Here is a 19086-nt window from a genome sequence, read left to right as displayed (position 1 = left end):
TCGATCTCTTGACCTCGTGATCCACCCGCCTCGGCCTCCCAAAGTGCTGGGATTACAGGCTTGAGCCACTGCGCCCGGCCTACCTGGTTAGCTTTTTAAATTTTGTTTAGAGACAGGGTCTTGCTATATTGCCCTGACTGGGCTCCAACTCCTGGCCTCAAGTGATCCTCCCTCAGCATCAGGAGTAGCTGGGATAACAGGAAGGAGCCACTGTGCCTGACAAGATGGTGGCTTTTGACTAGTAGGGACTATATACTTGAGTGTGCCATAGAATCACCTAGGACACTCTTTGAGTCAGTAGCTCAGACTACTGAGCTCCATTGCCAGAGATTAGCATTTTCAATAAGATCCCTTCTAACAGTTGTGAATGCCACAATTTGAGAAATTCAGGGCAGGATGACCTGGAGCATGTCTTGGCCTTACCTCTGCCAGTGCAGTTCTGGGAACAGTCCTAAGAATTCTCCCCTGGATGGCCATGGGGTGGCAGTGTGCACCCACTTTTTTAGCTAAAAGAGGCCTAGTTCTCAGTTGGCTATTTCTGGGCTCCCAGAGTAGTGTCTGCCCCCACCAAATACAGGAGTTCCTCCAACTAATGTAGGGGCTCCCAGAGTGAAAGACAGGCACACTACCTGGCAGTATGTGAGGTAGGTATGGCCAGGACTAGGGTAAGGCAAGAGAGGTGCCTAAAGTGCACTCACTCCCAAAGACCCTGCTCTTGCCTTCTTAACTTCTGTACCCTACACACCAACCGTGCCTTACCCTCGTCCTGGCCCTGTTCTGAGCATAAGGCATAGATCACCCCTGCTTCTCAGGATTCTTGGTATATTCAAAATGGAAGAAACATGGTCATAAAAGTTATATATTTTAACATTCTATGAATACAAATCCAAAAGACTACATGTATAACTGCGTGTGGAAACAACATCAAAAGTCAATTTGTGACTGTGGAGTCCAGGTAAGTTGGCCATCCTGAACCCAACCCTTCACTGCCACTACCCTTGACTCTTCACCCTCACTACCACTGACTCTTCACCCTACCACTATGTCAGGCGTGGTAGGCCCTGGCTGGCACCTCTCCATTGACCCCAGGTTGCAAAGCCATGCCTCCCTGGGGGACTCCTTCCACTCTGTAACCCACCTCTGCCTCTAGGGTCACAGCCCACATCTGTCAGGGATGCCCCAGCTTACCCTATCATTCCCCCCAGACTTCCACAAAGGACTAGTTCCCAGGACCCTCCCAATCTCTGCTGCTAAATCCATTGGTCATGTCATAGTTCTCCACTTTGTGTGTGTGTGTGTGTGTGTGTGTGTGTGTGTGTGCACGCGCGCACCAAGATTGATTTCTTCATTTCTTGCATTTGAAGTACTCTTCGATGACATCCTTGGCCTGAGACTCCTTGCCATAGTCCTTAACTACTACATAACTGCAACCAACCACTTTATGGGGTTTCCCCTCTCTGTCAGTTTTAGAGGCCGGCCCATTCCCCGAGTTTCTTGTCATCAACCTTAATTAAGTTGATTTGGTATTCAGCACAAAGGGCCTCCACCAACTTGACATACATAGGCTCATCACATTTGGATGCAAGCGCACAAAGAAGGGCTTGGCGTTTGTCTAAGGCTTTGGCAGCTTCGCGAATTCCACGTGCTAGGCCATTGTGGATGAGGGCAGTCTTCAGCATCTCTTGTAAAGCAATATTAATGTCCATTACACTTCCAGCAGCAGTGCCTTCCTCAGCCATGGCAGTGGTTTATGGGTTACAGGTGAAGCCGAATCTTGAACACATCCAAGCCTCTGCCTTAGTTCTCAACTTTCATTTTATACCGGTAGTCACTCTGAAGGCACTCTTGACTTCTGGGACACTACTCTTCCTTAATTGCCTGCTTTACTGGATTCTTCCCTTTTTTTTTTTGTAGAGACAGTTTCACCATGTTGGCCAAACTTGACCTCAAGTGGTCTGCCCACCTTGGCCTACCAAACCACTGGGATTACAGGCATGAGCCACTGCCCCCAGCTGCTGGATTCTTATCTTCTCATTCTCTGACTTCCTTGGGCTTAGTCATCAAACCTGTTCTCTATTTACACCCCTTCCCAGGTGATTCTGTGACTTTGCCATTTATATATCTTGACTTCTAAATTTTTGTCTCAGCCCAAATTTCTTCCCTGAGCACCACAGTTGGAAATCCTACTGCCTTCATCTCTACTCAACATCTCCACTTGGTTGTCTAATAGGTAGCTCAGACTTGAGATATCTAAAGCAAACCGAATTCTCCCAACCCCACACCACCAGCACCCTATAGCCTTTACTGTGTGAATTAAGGACACCTCCATTTATCCAGCTGTCCAGAGACATTTTGGACACGTCTCATTCTCTCACATCCCACATCCAATCCATCATCAAATACTATTTTTATCTGCAGAATATATCCAGACTCTAACCATGTCTTCTCACCTCCACTGCCCCCACCCTGGTTTAAGACACCAATGGCCACTTAACTGATCCTCATGTATGCATCCTGTGTGGAGGGTTCTCCACACAGCAGCCAGTCAGACTTTCACTCTCTGCTGAGACATATCCAATGACTTTCCATCTTATTCTATCCTTTCCCTCCTTACAAGGGCCTACTCCAAGGCCCATTTCCTCTGACCAGACATTCCAACCACTCACCCCTTCAGCGCCCCATTCCAACCTAGTGGCCTCCTGGCTTTTCTTCCAACACATCAAGCAAACTTCTACCCCGGGGTATTTGCACCTGCTATTCTGACTGCAGTGCTCTTCCCTAGGTACCCATGTAGCCATAGCTGTCTTTCTCCCCTCCTTCAATTCCTGCTCACTGAGTTCTTTGACACTTACAGAATAGTATCTCTTGCATGGTAATTTTAAATGCCATCAAAAAATTTTTGATGCTCTCTCCTTGAAGAGGTAAAGCCTAAATTCCTCCCCCTCCCCTTTGAGTGGGATAGACTTACGTACTTTAACAAATAACATTACAGAAACGACAATGTGTGACTTCTAGGACTAGGCCATAAAAAGCATTGCTACCTAAAGAGTCTTTCTTTCTTGGATCATTCTTGGGGAAACCAACTGCCATATTGGGAGGACAGACAAGCAATCCTATAGAGAGGCCAACATTGCAGGGAAACAGGCCCCCTGCCAATAGCCATGCAAGTGAGCCATCTTGGAAGTAGATCATCCAGTCCCAGTCAAGCCTTCAGATGACTGCAGCCCTGGCCAACATTTTCACTACAACACCATAAGAGAAAATGAGTTCAGAACCATCCAGACCTACAGAATTGTGAGAAAATAAATATTTGTTTTTTTAAGCTGCTAAATTATGGAGTGATTTGTCACACAGCAGTAGGTAACTAATACTTCCCTTTCTGTTCCCCCCAACCCAGCTACATTTTTCTTCATGGTACTTGTCACCATCGGACACACTGTATATTGCCCCCACTTAGAATTATACCATTATAATAGGGAGTTTGTTTTATTGGCTCCTGTGTCCACCAGTGCCTGGCAAAAAAAATAGATAATAAATGTGTTGGATGAATGAAGCATGGGTCTCTGAAGGTCTAGGTCTGTCTCTGTCTCTGTGAGGCTTAGGACTGGACTGTGGGTGTGAGAGGCAGCCTTTTCTTCTCACAGATGAAGAGAGATAAACCAGGTCCCAGTCAGGAGTATTCCTTCCCCTCAGCCCTTCCCAGTTGTAGCCCTCCTGACCCAGACCCCAAAAGTGGATTAACTTTGCTTGATTGATCTGGGGGACTGGGGAGTGACTGCCCAGCTCGTTGCCCCTCAACCCAAACCCCACAAAGTGATCTCCAAACACTCAGAATTGGAATTTCCCCAAGCCACTTCCTACCTTTCCAGGAAGACACTCTCACCGCCTACCTTTGTCCAGGCACCTCTGAGCAGCCAGGAGAAGCTGTGGTGGGGAGAAAAGGAGCAGGCAGAGTGCAGGGGTCCTGGGATCACTATCCTCTGCTCTCCAGACTTCCACTACACTTTCAGGGCATGTCTGTCTGCCTGGCGCATTCAGATTCTCCCCTCCCAGCATCAGAGAGGGGGTGACAGAGGCAGAGGCTTGGCTTTGCCCCAGGATAATCACACCAAACGAAGCTATGGGGGAGGAGGCATCAGTACTGATGGTGATTGGATCACTGGAGCTTCTGGAGGCTGAGGGTTCTGACGGGCCCAGAGGTCTGAAATCTGAGGTGGAGGACACTGGGGGAGCTGAAGATATGAATGGGGCTGAGCCTCAGCGTGGCCAGGAACGGGCTGTAGAGAACCAGGACTTAGTGCTGCGGTAACAGCTGGGCACAGAGGGTGCAGAAGGGGTGTCGACTGGAGGCAGGAAGAGCAGGGAGGAGGCACTTACCATGGGATCCTGGTCAGAAGAGCTGGTGGTCTGAGCCAGAACAAGCTGAGGTTGAGAGAAGTGGACTGATTGGGAGAGTAAAAAGGAGGAGGAAGGAGGAAAAGGTCGTGTCTGGATTCCTGCCCTCTGGGTGTGAGGTCGGGAGACAGTCTCTGGTGCCACAGTTTCATACCTATGTCAGATGTCACCCCTACAGACACCTGCTGTTCACTTACACACTTAACATCACCTCATGGTGGCCCTCACATTTGGTAGGTGGTCCGCTTGGGCACAGGAAGAAACAGGAAGTATGAGGATGCCCAAGGGGAGTGGGGTCCAGGCTGCTCAGAGCAGAAATTCTAAGAGGCCTGCTACTCAGGACCCCCAAATAAGGAACAGCATTTCAGCATCTTGGAATAGTTAGGGGGAGGGTCCAAAGCAGTGGGCTGAGGGGGTCTGGAGATACAGATGTGGGAGTCAGGTATACATGGGTGGAGAATGTGTGTGAAGATGGGTGAAGTGCCAGTCACTGTTGAAACAAGCCTATGATGAGAACTATTGTTTCATTATACTATTCATTCACCTATGTTTGAAAATTTTCATACTAGAGGCTGGGTGTGGTGGCTCACTCCTGTAATCCCAGCACTTTGGGTGGCCAAGGTGGGTGGATCACTTGAGGCCAGGAGTCTGAGATAGCCTGGCCAAACGGTGAAACCCTGTCTCTACTAAAAAGAGAAAAATTAGCCTGGCCTGCTAGTGGGTGCCTGTAATCCCAGCTAATCCCAGCTATTCCTGAGGCTGAGGCAGGAGAATCATTTGAACCTGGGAGGCCAAGGTTGCAGTGAGCCCAGATCACACCACTGCACTCCAGCCTGGGTGACAGAGTAAGACTCTGTCAAAAAAAAAAGGAAGAAAGAAAGAAAGAAACGGCCGGGCAAAGTGGCTCACGCCTGTAATCCCAGCACTTTGGAAGGCACAGGCGGGTGGATCACGAGGTCAAGAGATGGAGACCATCCTGGTCAACATAGTGAAACCCCGTCTCTACTAAAAATACAAAAAATCAGCTGGGCATGGTGGCACATGCCTGTAATCCTGAGGCAGGAGAATTGCCTGAACCCAGGAGGCAGAGGTTGCGGTGAGCTGAGATCGCGCCACTGCACTCCAGCCTGGGCAACAAGAGCGAAACTCCGTCTCAAAAAAAAAAAGAAAGAAAGAAAGAAAAAGAAAATTTCCATAATAGAACGTCAAAAGAGAAAAACTGTGTATGGCTGTGTACCTGCATGCTGTGGATGTGTGTACCCTGCTGCGGGTGTGCAGTCAGCTTAAAGACCTCTTGAGTGTGTGTGAGTCCATAGGCGTGGGTCACCACCATGTGCACACATGTGTGCAAACTGCAGCATGCCTGCAGTTGGGGACAGCGCGTGGGCAGGGCAGGACTGGTCACCGAAAGGGGAGAAGCTTCTATTCTGACCAGACCCTCCACACTCACCCCAGCATCCTGCAGAGGGTTTCCCCTCCTGATCGCAGCCTGCCCGGGCCATTGACACTGTGGTGACCGTGTCAGTGAACGTGTGAGACTGGGCAGCTGTGTGCCTGAACTTGTGACAAGGTGTGTTGGTGTGTGGACCCGGCTGTTTGTGTGTGGAAGCCCAGTGCTGAGTGTGGGTGTCGGAGGCACGACTTATGAGACTGGGCGGGGCTCTGGTCCCCAGTCCGGCGCCGGTGGAGCCCTCACTCTCTCACGACTCCCCCGCAGCTCTCCAGCGCCCCCTGCCCCCCGAAGCTGGCTGGAGGAAGGTGGGAGACACCTGTTGGGGGGCTGAGAGCGGCGGAGCCCACAGGGACCTCTCCCCAAGCGCCCCGCCCGCCCTGTCCCTGACGGGTCCCGCCCCCGTCGGGTCCCGCCCCCGCGGTCGCCGCAAGCAGCGCGGCGAGTGAGCGCACAGCTGCCAGAGGAGCGCAGGGCTGTGGGAGCGCACCGCGGGGACCCAGCCGAGGCCAGGGCCGCCCAGGAGGCGGGCGGAGCAAAGGCAGCGCCGTGGAGACACCAGGGACAGCGGGCCACGCCAGGCAGGTGAGTGCGGCGGCGGGGCGCCCGGAGCGAGGAAGCCGGGCTTCGCGGCTCAGCAGCCTCCTGCCCGTCCGGTCCGGTGCCCGTCCCCACCGCCCTCCATTCTCGCGACTCCTAGCTCCCTGTCCTCTGCCCCTCTCTCCGGCTGTTTTTCCCGTCCCTGTCTCTGTCGGTCCCTCTCTATTTCACTGTCTCTTTCTAATCTCTTCTGTTTCCTGCTATCTTGCTCTTTCCCTATCTCTCAACCCCTGTCTCACTATTTGTCTATCTCCGCCTCTGTCTCTCTGTCTCTGTCCGTCTCTGAGCTACCTGTCACTTAGATCTTTTATATTTATCTCTCGCTCCTCTATCTCTCTTACCCTCCCTGTCTCTCTGCCCAGTATCCAATCTCTCTCCACCTCTGTCTCTCTACCCTGTCTCTGCCTGATATCTCTGCCTCTCTCCATCTTGGTCCCTCTCAAGTCTCTGTGTTACCCCACTTCTGTCTCTCCTTGTCACCCTTTTTCCATCTCTATTTCCACATATCCCTGTCATTGTCTCTGTCAGACACCTCCCTTTCTTTTCTTTCTCTCTCCCTCCCTCCGACATTTCTGATATCTCTTGGTCCCTGTCACCCTCTCTGATCTGCTCAGTCTCCCAGTCCTCAGTCAATGGCCATTTCTGATTCCCTGTGTCTGGTCCTATTTCTGTTCACCTCTAGGAAAGCTATATTTCTGCCTCTTTCCTTGTGACCCCTGCACTTCCCTGAATCTATGACCACCTCCCCTTGTGTTGGGGACTATAGGGCCAGCAGGGCCCAGCATCCATAATTCCCTCCCACACAGGCGGCCCTTTCCTCGGGGTCCCGCCTGGTACCAGGGCCCCCCTCAGCTGGGGGACTGCGCCTGGAAGCTGTCATGGAAGCCCTGCAGAGGCAGCAGGCAGCTCGACTGGCCCAGGGGGTGGGGCCATTGGCACCTCCACGCCCACTGCTGCCACCCCGACCTCCCCTGCCTGACCATCGGACCCTACAGGCCCCTGAGGGGGCCTTGGGGGAGGCTGGGGCTGAGGAAGAGGAAGATGTGGAAGAAGATGAGGAGGGAGAGGAAGCCGGAGCAGAGGAGGAGGCAGCTGAGGAGAGCCGTCCAGGGGCCCAGGGGCCCAGCTCACCTTCTAGCCAGCCCCCTGGACTCTATCCTCACGAGTGGACCTACGAGGAACAATTCAAGCAGGTAGGACCGACCCCCTTGATGTCAAGCCCTCTCCCCTATCTCCCTCTTCTGGCAAAAGCAGAGCCAGGTGATTAGCAGCCCACCCACCCACAGCACCACCCTCTGCAAGATGAAAAGAGACACAGAGACACAGAGACCTAGAGAAAGACAGAGGGAAAACTGGAGGATAGTGACAGGAAGGGAAAGACAGATGCCTGGCTAAATTTTAAAATTTTCTTTTATAAAGACAGGGTCTCCTTGTGTTGCCCAGGCTGGTCTTGAACTCCTGAGCTCAAGTGATCCTCCCACCTCAGCTTCCCAAAGTGCTGAGATTACAGGCATAAGCCACCATGCCCAGCCAGGTGTAGGAACCTTTGAGGGAGGGCAGTCTGGGGGCTGGTGATTCCAATGCTAGCATCACCCTACCCATCTTCTCACACATCAAGTCACAAGGTCATATTCCAGTGACCAGTGGGGGTTCTCAGTTGCTTCCTCTGTCTTTGGAAATAGAATGGAGGTTGTCACTGCGTTGGCAGGCTGACACACCCCTCCTCTCTTTCCTGTTACATCCCCCTTACCCCGGCCACATGCAAACCTTCTGGGCCTGAGTTCCATGGACAATAGTTCCCAGCCCGTGATGGTCACTTAGCTGCAGTGCGACTAAAGGGCTCCTCTGCAACTCAGAATGACAAGACTTCACTCACAGGGCCTTAATCTGAGGTTCTTTCTCCCTGGAGAACCCTCTGGGTGTCATTCTAAGGACACTACTCAAGGCTGTCGCTATGAAGGTATTACACAGGGCTATGACCCCAGGTGTGCTATTCTGGTGATGTTAACTTGCAGGCTGTTGGTCTGAGTATATTCCAAAAGCATTAACCTGTGACTAGTACTCTGGCATTAGCGTAAAACTGAGAGTTTTACTCAGGGCTCTGTTCTGGAGATAGGGCACTAGACACTGTTTCTCATAGGTATAATTCTAGGAGTTACTACTTGAAGAGTGTATGTATTATATGTGAGTATCCATCTAAGACTTAGGGCTCAGTTTTTGTGGGAATGTGGCTCTAAAGGCAGATCTGGGGTTTATTACTCATGGGTATTTTGTTTGTTTTTTACTCTGAGGATTCTTATGGGGATGGAGTGATGGAATATTATCTATAGGTGTTACTCAAGGACTGTTACTCTGGGTCAATGACTCTAGGGATGGTTCCCTTGGCTGGTATTTGGGAGCTGACACAGGAGGTGGGGCTCCAGATGACTGGGAGGAGTTGAGATGGCCTGTGGATCCTTCAAACTCTGACCCCACAGGTCCTAGGTGGTACAGGGCCATTGCCTCTATAGCAGCTTCTGTAGTAGGCAGGGTAACTGCCTCTGAAAGGTGACAGACCAGAAGATGAGCTGAGGGGCCCTGGGTGTCAACCTAGGAGCTTCTGAGCATCACCCTGCATGAGGGGTGTGTTAGAAGAATCTCTGCCCTCCACCCACCCCCAGCCCTGGCATACAGGGATGTGAACAGCATGAAGTTCTTAAATGAATGAATCAGAGCATCAGATATATGTTTATCTCCTCAGTACGGAATGCAACCCCAGCCTAGCTTCCTTCCTGGGGCTCTAAATGTCCCATGAGGGTGGGGGAAAACTGAGCCCCAGAGGGCAGGCTGAGCCTCCAAGCTCCATCCTGTTCCTCTCTTCCCTTACTCCCAAGATGGGTGGTTTGAACTGCCCAGGGCACCGCTACCAGTGCCAGTCTCTGCATGTATTAGAAAAAGGCACCTCTACCTGCCCTTAGTGGGAAGAGAGCCTAATGCTAATGCCAGGGAGTCCACATTGAGAGCCTACTGACTTCTTCAGCTAGGGGCCCTTGTTCAGGGTACAACCTGAATTGGGGTCCAGGGAGGGAGCGGGGATCAACAGAGCTGTAGAATGACCCCAATCCTTCCCCAGCTGTATGAGCTCGATGCAGACCCCAAGAGGAAGGAATTTCTGGATGACCTGTTTAGCTTCATGCAAAAGAGGGGTGAGTGGCATGACGTAGGGGAAGGGCCCTGGAATTGCCCCCTTACCAGGTTTGAGGAAACCCAGTTGGGTTCTCCCTGCAGAGGCCTGAGCTTGGCAGCACCTGTCCTTTGCCCTCAATAGCGTCTTTAACCTCTGACCCTGCCCCCCTCCTCCACCCAGGATTAATTAGTGGCCAGCCCACTGGCAGGTTAATGAGTGTGGGATCAATTGGGAGGGTGGGAGGATGAACTGATGGGAGGCTGGCCTGGGGTGGGAGCCAGAACTGGAGAGCTGAGAATGCCTTGGTTCTCTGTCCAGGGTCCTTCCTCCAGCCATGTCTTTCCTGTTTTCCCTTGATTCAGGCAGGGGACACCTCGTGTGCTGTCCAGCAGGAAGGACTAGGATTAGACTGAAGGAAGGACTTCCCAAGGGGTGGGCTGGGACTATATGAGTTGAGCTTGTGGAGGAGGAGAGAAATTCGTTTCCAGGAATGTCAGAGCTGGAGAAGGCAAGAAGGGTCCAGGAGGACATCAGGGTGGGCGGCAGTCCATCACTTCAGCTTCTCCCCAGATTCGTGGGACCGAACACTGACTCATTATCTCTCTCTACAAAGCTAATTAACTCACTCAGAGCGCAGCCTGATAAGCCGCTAATTAACTGGCTGCACTGCCCGCCCCCCCACTTTAGTGCAGCTGCTGGCCCACTTGCCGCCCCCCCCCCCCGCCGCCCTCACTCCAGCCCCAGCACCCCTTTCGGGTCCCTTCTTCCCAGGGACCCTCAGTTGGGCCCTAAGTCCTTTTGCTTCCCAGGGAGGCCCATTCTAGTTCCAGTGTCCCCTCTCTGACCCTTCCTCGAAGCTTCCCCTCCACTGGGGTAGCGAGTGTGAACCGATCCCAGCATTGCCTGCCCGCCCCTCCCCACTAACTCTGCCTCCCTTCGGTCCCTGCCTCCCACCGCTCCAGCTGCAGGGGAGGGGGTCCCGTGGGGCCGATAATTTTCCCCCATTAATCAGGCCGCAGCTAATTGTTCGGGTCCAAAGGCGCGGCGGAAGGGGACAGGATCGGTAAGGAATTAACTGGGGCCCATCACTCAGCGCAGACAGGCCCCTTTGTCAGGACTGGACGGCGGGGGCGGCGCGGGCTGCGGAGTCGGCGGGCCGAGGCGGGAGCTGATTCTTCTCTCGCCAGTCATACCCCAGCCTTGGGCAGCTACTCGGGGGCTGCTGCTTAGGGGTGGCTGGCTCTTCAGCACTATCCGGAAGTCCTTCCTACGATCTACCCCAGGGGACAGCAAACTAAAGTTTGCACGCCAAACTGAGCTGCCTGCAATATAAGAATGGTTTTTACTTGTTTAAATAGTTGGGGGACAAAATTAAAAGACAAATAACATTGCCAGACTGGTGAAATTCGAATTTCAGAGTATATTATTGGAACACAGCCGCGCCCATTCCTTTAAGTATTCTCCATCGCCGCCTTCGGGCTACAATGACAGTGTTGAGTAGTTGTGACAGAGATCACTTAGCCATTTGGCCTTTTACAGAACTTTGCCCACTCCTGGTCTAGCCTCCTGTCCTTCCTGCTAAAAAAGAGGCCCTGGAGCTCTGTGGACTCCGCCTGTAATCCTATTCCCCCGAGTCTCCCTCTTTCCCGCCGCCCCAGCCCCCCGGGACTCCCGCCCTGTATTAGTCCCCGGGGATGCCGCAGGCAGGGTCTTAGTCTCAGTGTCCTGACGGCAGCCCACTCCCCACCAGGGACGCCAGTGAACCGCGTGCCCATCATGGCGAAGCAGGTGCTGGACTTATACGCTCTGTTTCGCCTGGTGACTGCCAAGGGCGGCCTGGTGGAAGTCATTAACCGCAAAGTGTGGCGGGAGGTCACGCGCGGCCTCAGCCTACCCACCACCATCACTTCGGCCGCCTTCACTCTACGCACCCAGTGAGGCCCAGGGCGCGAGCGGAAGGAAGGGAAGGGGGCGCGGGGTCGGGCTAAGGCGGGGCGGGGAGGGTCCCGGCGGGAGTCGGGGTGTGGAACTTGACCAACTGGGTCGAGCCTCCCACACACTCACCGCCCGCTGTCCGCCCCTAGGTACATGAAGTACCTGTATCCGTACGAGTGCGAGACTCGAGCGCTCAGCTCGCCAGGGGAGCTCCAGGCCGCCATAGACAGCAATCGGCGCGAGGGCCGTCGCCATGCTTACACCGCTACCCCTCTCTTCGGCTTGGCAGGACTACCCTCTCGGGGCGCTCAGGGTCCACCAGTGGGTCCTGGCCCCGCCCCTCCGGCGACCGCGTCCAGCCCTGGCCGGGTCCAGGGTTCCGCCTCCGGCCTGCCAGCGCACGCCTGCGCTCAGTTGAGTCCATGCCCTATTAAGAAAGGTGCGATGGGAGAACGGTGGAGGTTTAGGGGTCTCTGAGGTTTAGGTGGGCGCTAAGATATGGGAACAATTACACTGTGGGGACTGAGGTCTGGGAGGCATTGAGGTATGGGAGCAGTAAGGTCTGACTTGCCTCTGAGCTTTGGGGGTCACAGGTTTAGGGGTCCTGAGGTTTGGGGTCAAATGAGAACTGTGGGGTAGGGTAACTGAGGTGTGGGGGCTGAAGTTCAGGAAAAGGTCCTTTAATCACAGCATCTCCGTTCCACACCTGTCCACCCAGTGCTCCTATTTGGATATAGTTTGTGCCTCTTGCGATCTGAATTATTCAATAACTAACAACTAAAAACAATCTTCCAAATTCTCTAGACATGTGCATTGGTCCTTTGGGCTCTAGAGAAACGCTTCAGTGCTTCCAGGCTGAGGCTGTGGTTGGGAAGATCAAATAATGAGAGATTGGTGCATAAGCTTGAGTGTACCTCTTTTGGTCCCAGGCCTGGGGGAGAAGCAAATGCAGAGATGGGTTGGTTTGACCAGGGGAGCTGAATAACATGTTCTTCTAGAGGAGAATGGAATTCCAGCCCCTCACCTGGCACTGCCTGTGGGCCTGGCGTTGGGACCAACACGGGAGAAGTTGGCACCAGAGGAGCCCCCAGAGAAAAGAGCTGTGCTGATGGGGCCCATGGACCCACCTCGATCTGGCATGCCCCCCAGCTTCCTGCCCCGTGGCAAGGTTCCCCTGAGGGGTGAGGAGGGGCTTCTTGTGAGGGGGCTTTGGGACTGTACACTGAGGGAGGATTGACCCATCATCTGACAGGCGTTAGAGACGGGGCAGACAGATTCCTCTATAGACAACTGTATGAGTATAGGGGTGGGTTTGAAGTGGAATGGGGGCTGACTATAGGAATGAAGGGGGGGAATTCTATCAATAAGTCTGAAGTTTGATTCTCCAAAATGTGATTCCCTGCCCCCTCCTGGACAGAAGAGCGGCTGGATGGGCCTCTTAATCTGGCAGGCAGTGGCATCAGCAGTATCAACATGGCCCTAGAGATCAACGGGGTGGTCTACACTGGTATGGGTACTGCAGGCTGTCTACAGTGGCATGGGGTCAGGGGCTGGCATGGGGATTTTAGACTTCCTCTACTAGCATGAGGTTCAGGGATATCTAAACTTGCATGGGTAACATAGGATTCAGGGGATTGCTAGACTGGCATGAGTTAAAGGGGGTGTCCACATGGCATGGGATCCAAGGCATGAGCTCTCTGGCATGGGTACCAGGGGATGTCTGCCTTGTCATGGGCCTATGTATCAGTGTAAATATTCCTTGTTTACCTGTTTGAGGGTATCTACATTAGCAATGGAGTCTTTCACTGACCGAAGGAACTTGTCCTCATTGGTTTGTGGCAGGGATACGTGTGTAGTAGTGTTCTAGCAACCAGAACACTTACTTCTGTTCCCCTCTTCTGTTTCCATATCCTACCCCCTCCTGCTTGTTTTTGCCCTCTCCCATCTTCTCACCCCTTTGCCAGGTGTCCTCTTTGCCCGCCGCCAGCCTGTGCCAGCTTCCCAGGGTCCAACCAACCCTGCACCCCCACCCTCCACAGGGCCCCCTTCCAGCACCTTGCCCTGAGAGGTCCAACTTGAAACACCCAGCCCCGTTGCTGAGAGGGGAGGAGACCCCCTGCTTTGATTCTTTCAGGCTGCCCACTCTGGGACCCAGCCCTGGAAGGGAACCACACCTCCCATGCCATGTGGACTTAAAACCAAAGTTTCTTTTGATATTACACCTACCTCATTGAAAAGGGAGGGCACTTCCTCCCTGGCCAATTCCAGCAGTATTTACCAAAGAGTTCTTCCTCCAGTAACCCCCATCATCTCCTCATGTGTCCCCTCTATCAATGTCATCTCTAGGACCCTACCCCTTTGAATAGGCCGTGCTTCTCTTCAGGAACCAAGTGAAAGGTTGGGTTGGGGTATTGTGAAAGAGACATCCCTCAGGTCACGCCTAGACAATAAAGCTGCGATCCCTCCCTCTCTGATGCCTCCTTTCTTGTTTGGGTATGGGAGGTGGGGAGGAATTACATGGTACATAGGCTGCCTTGGGCCAGGGGCTTTCAGAGGGGAAGGCAGAATAGCAAAGTTCCATGAGAATAGAAGAGCTCCATCTCATGAATCAGACAGCCTGAGTTCAAGTACCAATCTGTCACTATCGTGCGGGGTGGCCTTGGGCAAGTCATTTAATCAATTGAACCTTAGAAGGCTCCAAAAGTTTATGGTAACTCACGGAGCCTCCTAATGATGTTATCTATGGGAATGGACCTGTCCTGGAATAGTAAGTGTATTTACACGTGCAAACTCAGGGAATAGCGTAGGGAAAGATCTTTGGCACCCGAAAAGCAAAGGTTGTCTTGACAACCAGGCGTTGGAAGCCAGGTGAGGGCTGGGACAGAGCCGTTGCCAAGGTAATCAGCTTTTGACAGCTCCAAGCAGCAACTTCCGGCACTGAAGGCCTGAATCATGGCGTCACTTCCTGCATAAAGGGCCGCTCGTGCACTCGGATTGGCTAGCCTTCTTATTTGGACGGACGTCCCGCCCTCTGGCTGTTTCCCGGCTGAGGTGGGTCGGTAGTAGCGATGGCGGCTCTGACTGACGTGCAGCGGTTACAAGCCCGAGTGGAAGAAATGGAGCACTGGGTGTATGGGCCGGGCGGGGCGCGCGGCTCGCGGAAGGTGAGTAGTCTGGTCCGGTAGTCCCTTTCTGGAGCAGAGCACTAGCGGTCCACTGTCCCGGCCTTCGGGATGCAACCGCACCAGTCCTGTTCTCCGCAGCCCAGCCTTTGAAATAACAAAAGTCAGGGACCTTCCAGAGCCGATTGGACCCTCGGGGGTCCATTCTCATAGGGGGCTCTGCGGCTGGTTAAGCCTGAGAGTGGGCTCAGTACCTACTCTGACTAAAACTCCGCCCTTGCCCTCGCGGGCTAGTTGGGGAGACCTGACACACTCGAGAAGCTGACTAATGACAGTTTCAATAAGAGCTGAAGTCTATGATAGGAAAGCCTGTCATGGAGCCCTTCGTAATTAATTGCTAAATGAATTGTGCAGGAAGAGGTCCATGGGACCCCTGAGGAGACAGAGCAGAGGTGCATAAGGAAAAGTCCAAAGGGTGAGAGGTGAGGTCTGAAAGAGCCAGGATTAGGAAGGAACGGGTACTAGGTATTCAGATGTGGACTAGCACTACTTTATACTAGTGGCGGAATTTTGACAATTACGAAGCTCAAGTGCCCTCTCCTCCCATTTCCACTGTGGGAAGACCTTTTACTAAAGACCTTCTGATGACGTGTCCGGCATATCCTGGAGCTAAGTGCATCCAAGGTAATGATGTCTGTTTGTACAGGAAAGGAGGAATTAGTTGCCAGTAGCAGACTGCTCCCATTTCAGAACTAACTTCCCAAACATTCTCTTCCTTTGGGATCTTTGACGCTCACCCTCCTGGTTTGCCTTCTACCTCTCACTGCTGCTTCTCAGAGTTATTTGCCTCCCTACTCGCATTCCTCACCCTCTGCCCTAAAGACCGGGTGAGTGCAGTCACTTCCTTAGTCTCCTCCATTTGACCCTTTAATATTGGGATTCCTTACATTCTTCCCCTAAACTTTAGGTAGGCTCACTCACCTTCATGGTGTCAATTACTATTTGCATGTCAATATGTCTCAAATGTATATCTCTGGTCCAGATTTCTGTTCTGAGAACAAGACTTGTATGTCCAGTTATCTACTGGATTTTTTTCCACTTGGATATCCAACAGGCATCTCAAATTCAATTAGTAGGTTCTTAACTGTACTCTTCCTCTCCCCTAACCCAGTTCTCCTCTGTATTCCCTAATTCAGTGATTGCACCATCATTGGGATCCCAGTTGTCTTGGACTCTTACATCTCCCACACTAAAGTTATTTTGGAGGGGATAGGGCTAGAGGTAGGCCAGCCAGTCTAGAGGTCATGAAGGCTTGAATGAGGATGCTTGCATTTCTCATGCCCAAACCCAGGGCTTAGGAACTAGAAAATATATTGTGTATACTATATAGTCCATAAACTCTAAAATAGTTCACTATCTCTCCCATATTTGAATCTCCCCAAGGAGTACATGACTCTCTCTCTCCACTTTAAGGATTCCTAGAAGGTGGGGCTGCATTTCCTTTAGTATTAGAAAAGGGAGGCCAACCTAGAGAATCTGGGAGAAAAAGGATTCTTTACCTCTTCCAAGCCTTGAGCCAGGCAGTATATCTTGCAGTTAACCGCCATTTCCCTTACAGGTGGCTGACGGCCTGGTCAAGGTGCAGGTGGCTTTGGGGAACATTGCCAGCAAGAGGGAAAGGGTGAAGATTCTGTACAAAAAGAGTAAGTGCTTCCCTGATATGCCTACCTGCCCAACATCCCATCTCTAGGCTTCCTGGGACCTGGCCCTGCCCCTTCAGTTCAATAGGTCACTGGAATAGCCCTTTGGGGATAGATTATGGGGACATTTACCTGCACCCAATTCAATTGGTAAATTGAAGTGTGCTTTTCTACCTTGTGGATAAACCTCAAGCCCATGACAGTGTCCTTAGTTATGAAAAAAGTGCTCTGCCTGAAAGCTTCTCTTGGTGAAGGAGGGTAAACAGGGTATGGGATTTCCCAGACAAGGTTAAGAGGCAGGAAACAAATTAGACGCTGAGAGCCTGGTTATGTCAGAGCTAGTAACCTGCTTAGTAACTAGAAATTAGACAAAGCTCTGACTTGTCTTGGTGGCATCTAGGAGAAAATAGGCCTTCTACCCTTGGTGAGGATAGGTCAGTGAGAATGCTGAGGGCCCAGAGTGTTGGTGGCAATTGTTTTCAGCTCTGAAGCTTGAGGTCAGAAGAGACCTCAAGAGAAGAGAGTGGAGAGATAGGGAAGTGGGGATAGGGAGCCTGGTGGAGCCCTGCTCATGCAGCACTGTTAGGTATCAGCTCTTCATTGAAGGCTCTCCTCAAGGCTGACCACTTGACAACTATCCTTCATAAGACAGCTCTACTCCCCAACCCTATTCCATTTTCCATCTCGCTACTTTTCTAGTTGAAGATATGATCAAGTACCTGGATCCTGAGTACATCGACCGCATTGCCATACCTGATGCCTCTAAGCTGCAATTCATCTTAGCAGGTAATGCTGGGCTATATGTGTACCTGCATCTGAAGATGTGGGTCATTGGGTAGGTTAAGCACAGAGATGGCCTCCCCATCCAGTCTTCTGATGGATACAACTCCTGGATGCTGCTCTCTGGAATTGTGGCCTGGTTCTGGGTTGAGAATCCTACAGATCCTCTAGTAGACATTGAGTACAGTATACCTCTGCACCAGCTGCAGGCCATGGTGTCAGCCACAGTGGGAGCTAGTCCAATGTTCTATCACTAGCCTGCCTCTTGGATTTTCCTTCAGAACCTTCCTCACTTTTGCTCACTAGACAGATGAGCTTCTAGGAAAGGGTAGGGGCAGAGAGCATTGCCAGGAAAGAAAAGAGATAATATTGGCATGAGTTTCAACATCTTTCTTTCATGTGAGAAAGCGCTGCAATTTCAGAGTTCTAGGCAGGAACTATTGCCTTAGCAATGTCTGCTATCAGTCAGCCACTCTATAAGCTAGGGTTTTCTGAGCTTCATTATTCATCCAAAAGATGTATAATGAATGACCATCTACTCTGATCCAGGTTCTATCCTAGGTGAGGAAGCATACGGTCGTGAACCAGAAAGTCCTTGCCCTCATGGGCACAGCCCATGCTAGGGGAGACAGAGTCCCTCCTGCTTCAGGGACCTGAGCTTATAACCCAAATGTGAGATCAGTCTCCCAGAAGACTGATCAGTGTAATGCAGCAGTGAGGACTGGATAAGGTTGGGCAGCTCCTGCTAAGAGGGCTGTCAGAGTTCCCAAAAGGCTCTTGATCAATTGCCATGGCTTAAGCACCAAGTACAGATCTTCTACTGCACCAGCTCTTGAGTCCAGCCTCTCCATGCCTCCCTGTGGCACTGCCTCAGGAACTATGCATCCACTGCCACATGAACAGTTGCACAGTCTCCTAAATCATACTCTTAACCCTAATCTTTCCCTTCCTGCGGGTGGTTCAGTCTGTCACAAAAACATGTTTCCAACATGTCACTTGGCCTACTTTGGAATCTTCTGCCTTGCTAGGATAAAGCCCTAATTCCATAGTCTGCCATTCAAAGCCTTCCAGTCTGCCAGGTCTACCCTCCCATCCAACTGTTTCCTGTGCTCTCCCTGCTCCAGTTCAGCTAATTGAATTCTTTCTCCTCTACTAATTGACAAGCATTCCTGCCTCTAAGCATTTGCACATAACAGTCCTCCCTCTTGAATACCTTTCCCACTCTATGGATTTCAGTGCATTGAAACCCCCTGCACATACAGGGCCTCTGGACTCTCCCATTACTGTCCCAGCTCTCCTTTGGCATATAATTGTCTATGCCTCTGAAAGCCACTGAACAGAACCTGCCTGGTGTAGTCTGCCACATATCTCCTTTTTTAGATCTTCCCAGGGACCTCTGGGTGTGGGGATCCAAGTCTGAAGTACTTTGTATCCTATAGTCTAGAAGGTATTCCCTGAGTTTGTTGATAGGAGACTAGAACAAGAGGCCTTGAAGTTAAACCTTGGAGAAAAGTAGGATATGGAGTAATTGAGAGGCTCCTTAGGCTCAAATGGGTCAGAACTGAGGCATCCAGGAAAGTTGGGGGCAGAATGAAAATGTGCATCTAGAGAGGAGGGCAGTGGGCGGAGTCACTGCCGAAAACTCTAGGACCTAGCCATCTCCCTTGCCAGGTCCTGAGTAGCATTTGCTTCACTGCAACTGTCTTGTCCATTTTTGCATTAGAGGAGCAGTTTATCCTCTCCCAGGTTTCGCTTCTGGAGCAGGTGAACACCTTGGTGCCCATGCTGGACAGTGCTCACATCAAAGGTATTTCTCTGGGGCTGCAGCATCACTACTGTGGTTGGGAAGGTGGGTGGATGGATGGGCAAGACTTTCTTGTGTTTCAGGTTGTGTGAATTCAGATTGGGTCTGTTCCTTATCTTTTTTTTTTTTTTTTT

General features: G+C 51.8%; 2 protein-coding genes and 1 pseudogene across 4 annotated transcripts in view; 2 read left to right on the top strand and 1 right to left on the bottom strand.

Annotated features, from left to right (window-relative positions):
- Positions 1-1311: 1311 nt before the first annotated feature.
- Positions 1312-1739, bottom strand: LOC108314209 (annotated as a pseudogene). The gene has a single exon (XR_001829384.2). The product of XR_001829384.2 is annotated as a 40S ribosomal protein S12-like (transcript).
- Positions 1740-7323: 5584 nt separating this feature from the next.
- On the top strand, positions 7324-14034 carry ARID3C (AT-rich interaction domain 3C). Its single transcript, XM_017543000.2, has 7 exons — positions 7324-7638; positions 9558-9630; positions 11362-11545; positions 11696-11985; positions 12545-12727; positions 12964-13053; positions 13511-14034. The coding sequence occupies exons 1-7, from the start codon at positions 7324-7326 to the stop codon at positions 13609-13611; spliced, it is 1236 nt and encodes a 411-aa protein (XP_017398489.1). The 3' UTR covers positions 13612-14034.
- A 508-nt stretch (positions 14035-14542) lies between these two features.
- The window catches only part of DCTN3 (dynactin subunit 3), a 6957-nt gene continuing 2413 nt past the window's right edge, over positions 14543-19086 (top strand). The window contains exons 1-4 of one of the 2 annotated variants that reach the window (XM_017542995.2): positions 14548-14710; positions 16287-16371; positions 17068-17154; positions 18872-18955. In XM_017542995.2, the coding sequence (XP_017398484.1) occupies positions 14615-14710; positions 16287-16371; positions 17068-17154; positions 18872-18955 (352 nt within the window). In that variant the 5' untranslated portion in view covers positions 14548-14614. Of the gene's footprint in view, positions 14711-16286; positions 16372-17067; positions 17155-18871; positions 18956-19086 lie in introns of both variants that reach the window. The other variant, XM_017542997.2, reaches the window with a different exon arrangement.

Source organism: Cebus imitator, unplaced genomic scaffold, assembly GCF_001604975.1.
Source record: "Cebus imitator isolate Cc_AM_T3 unplaced genomic scaffold, Cebus_imitator-1.0 Scaffold149, whole genome shotgun sequence".
In the NCBI taxonomy this organism is placed as follows: Eukaryota; Metazoa; Chordata; class Mammalia; order Primates; family Cebidae; genus Cebus; species Cebus imitator.
The sequence above is the reverse complement of the archived record's forward strand: the minus strand, read 5'-3'. Positions and strand labels throughout refer to the sequence as shown.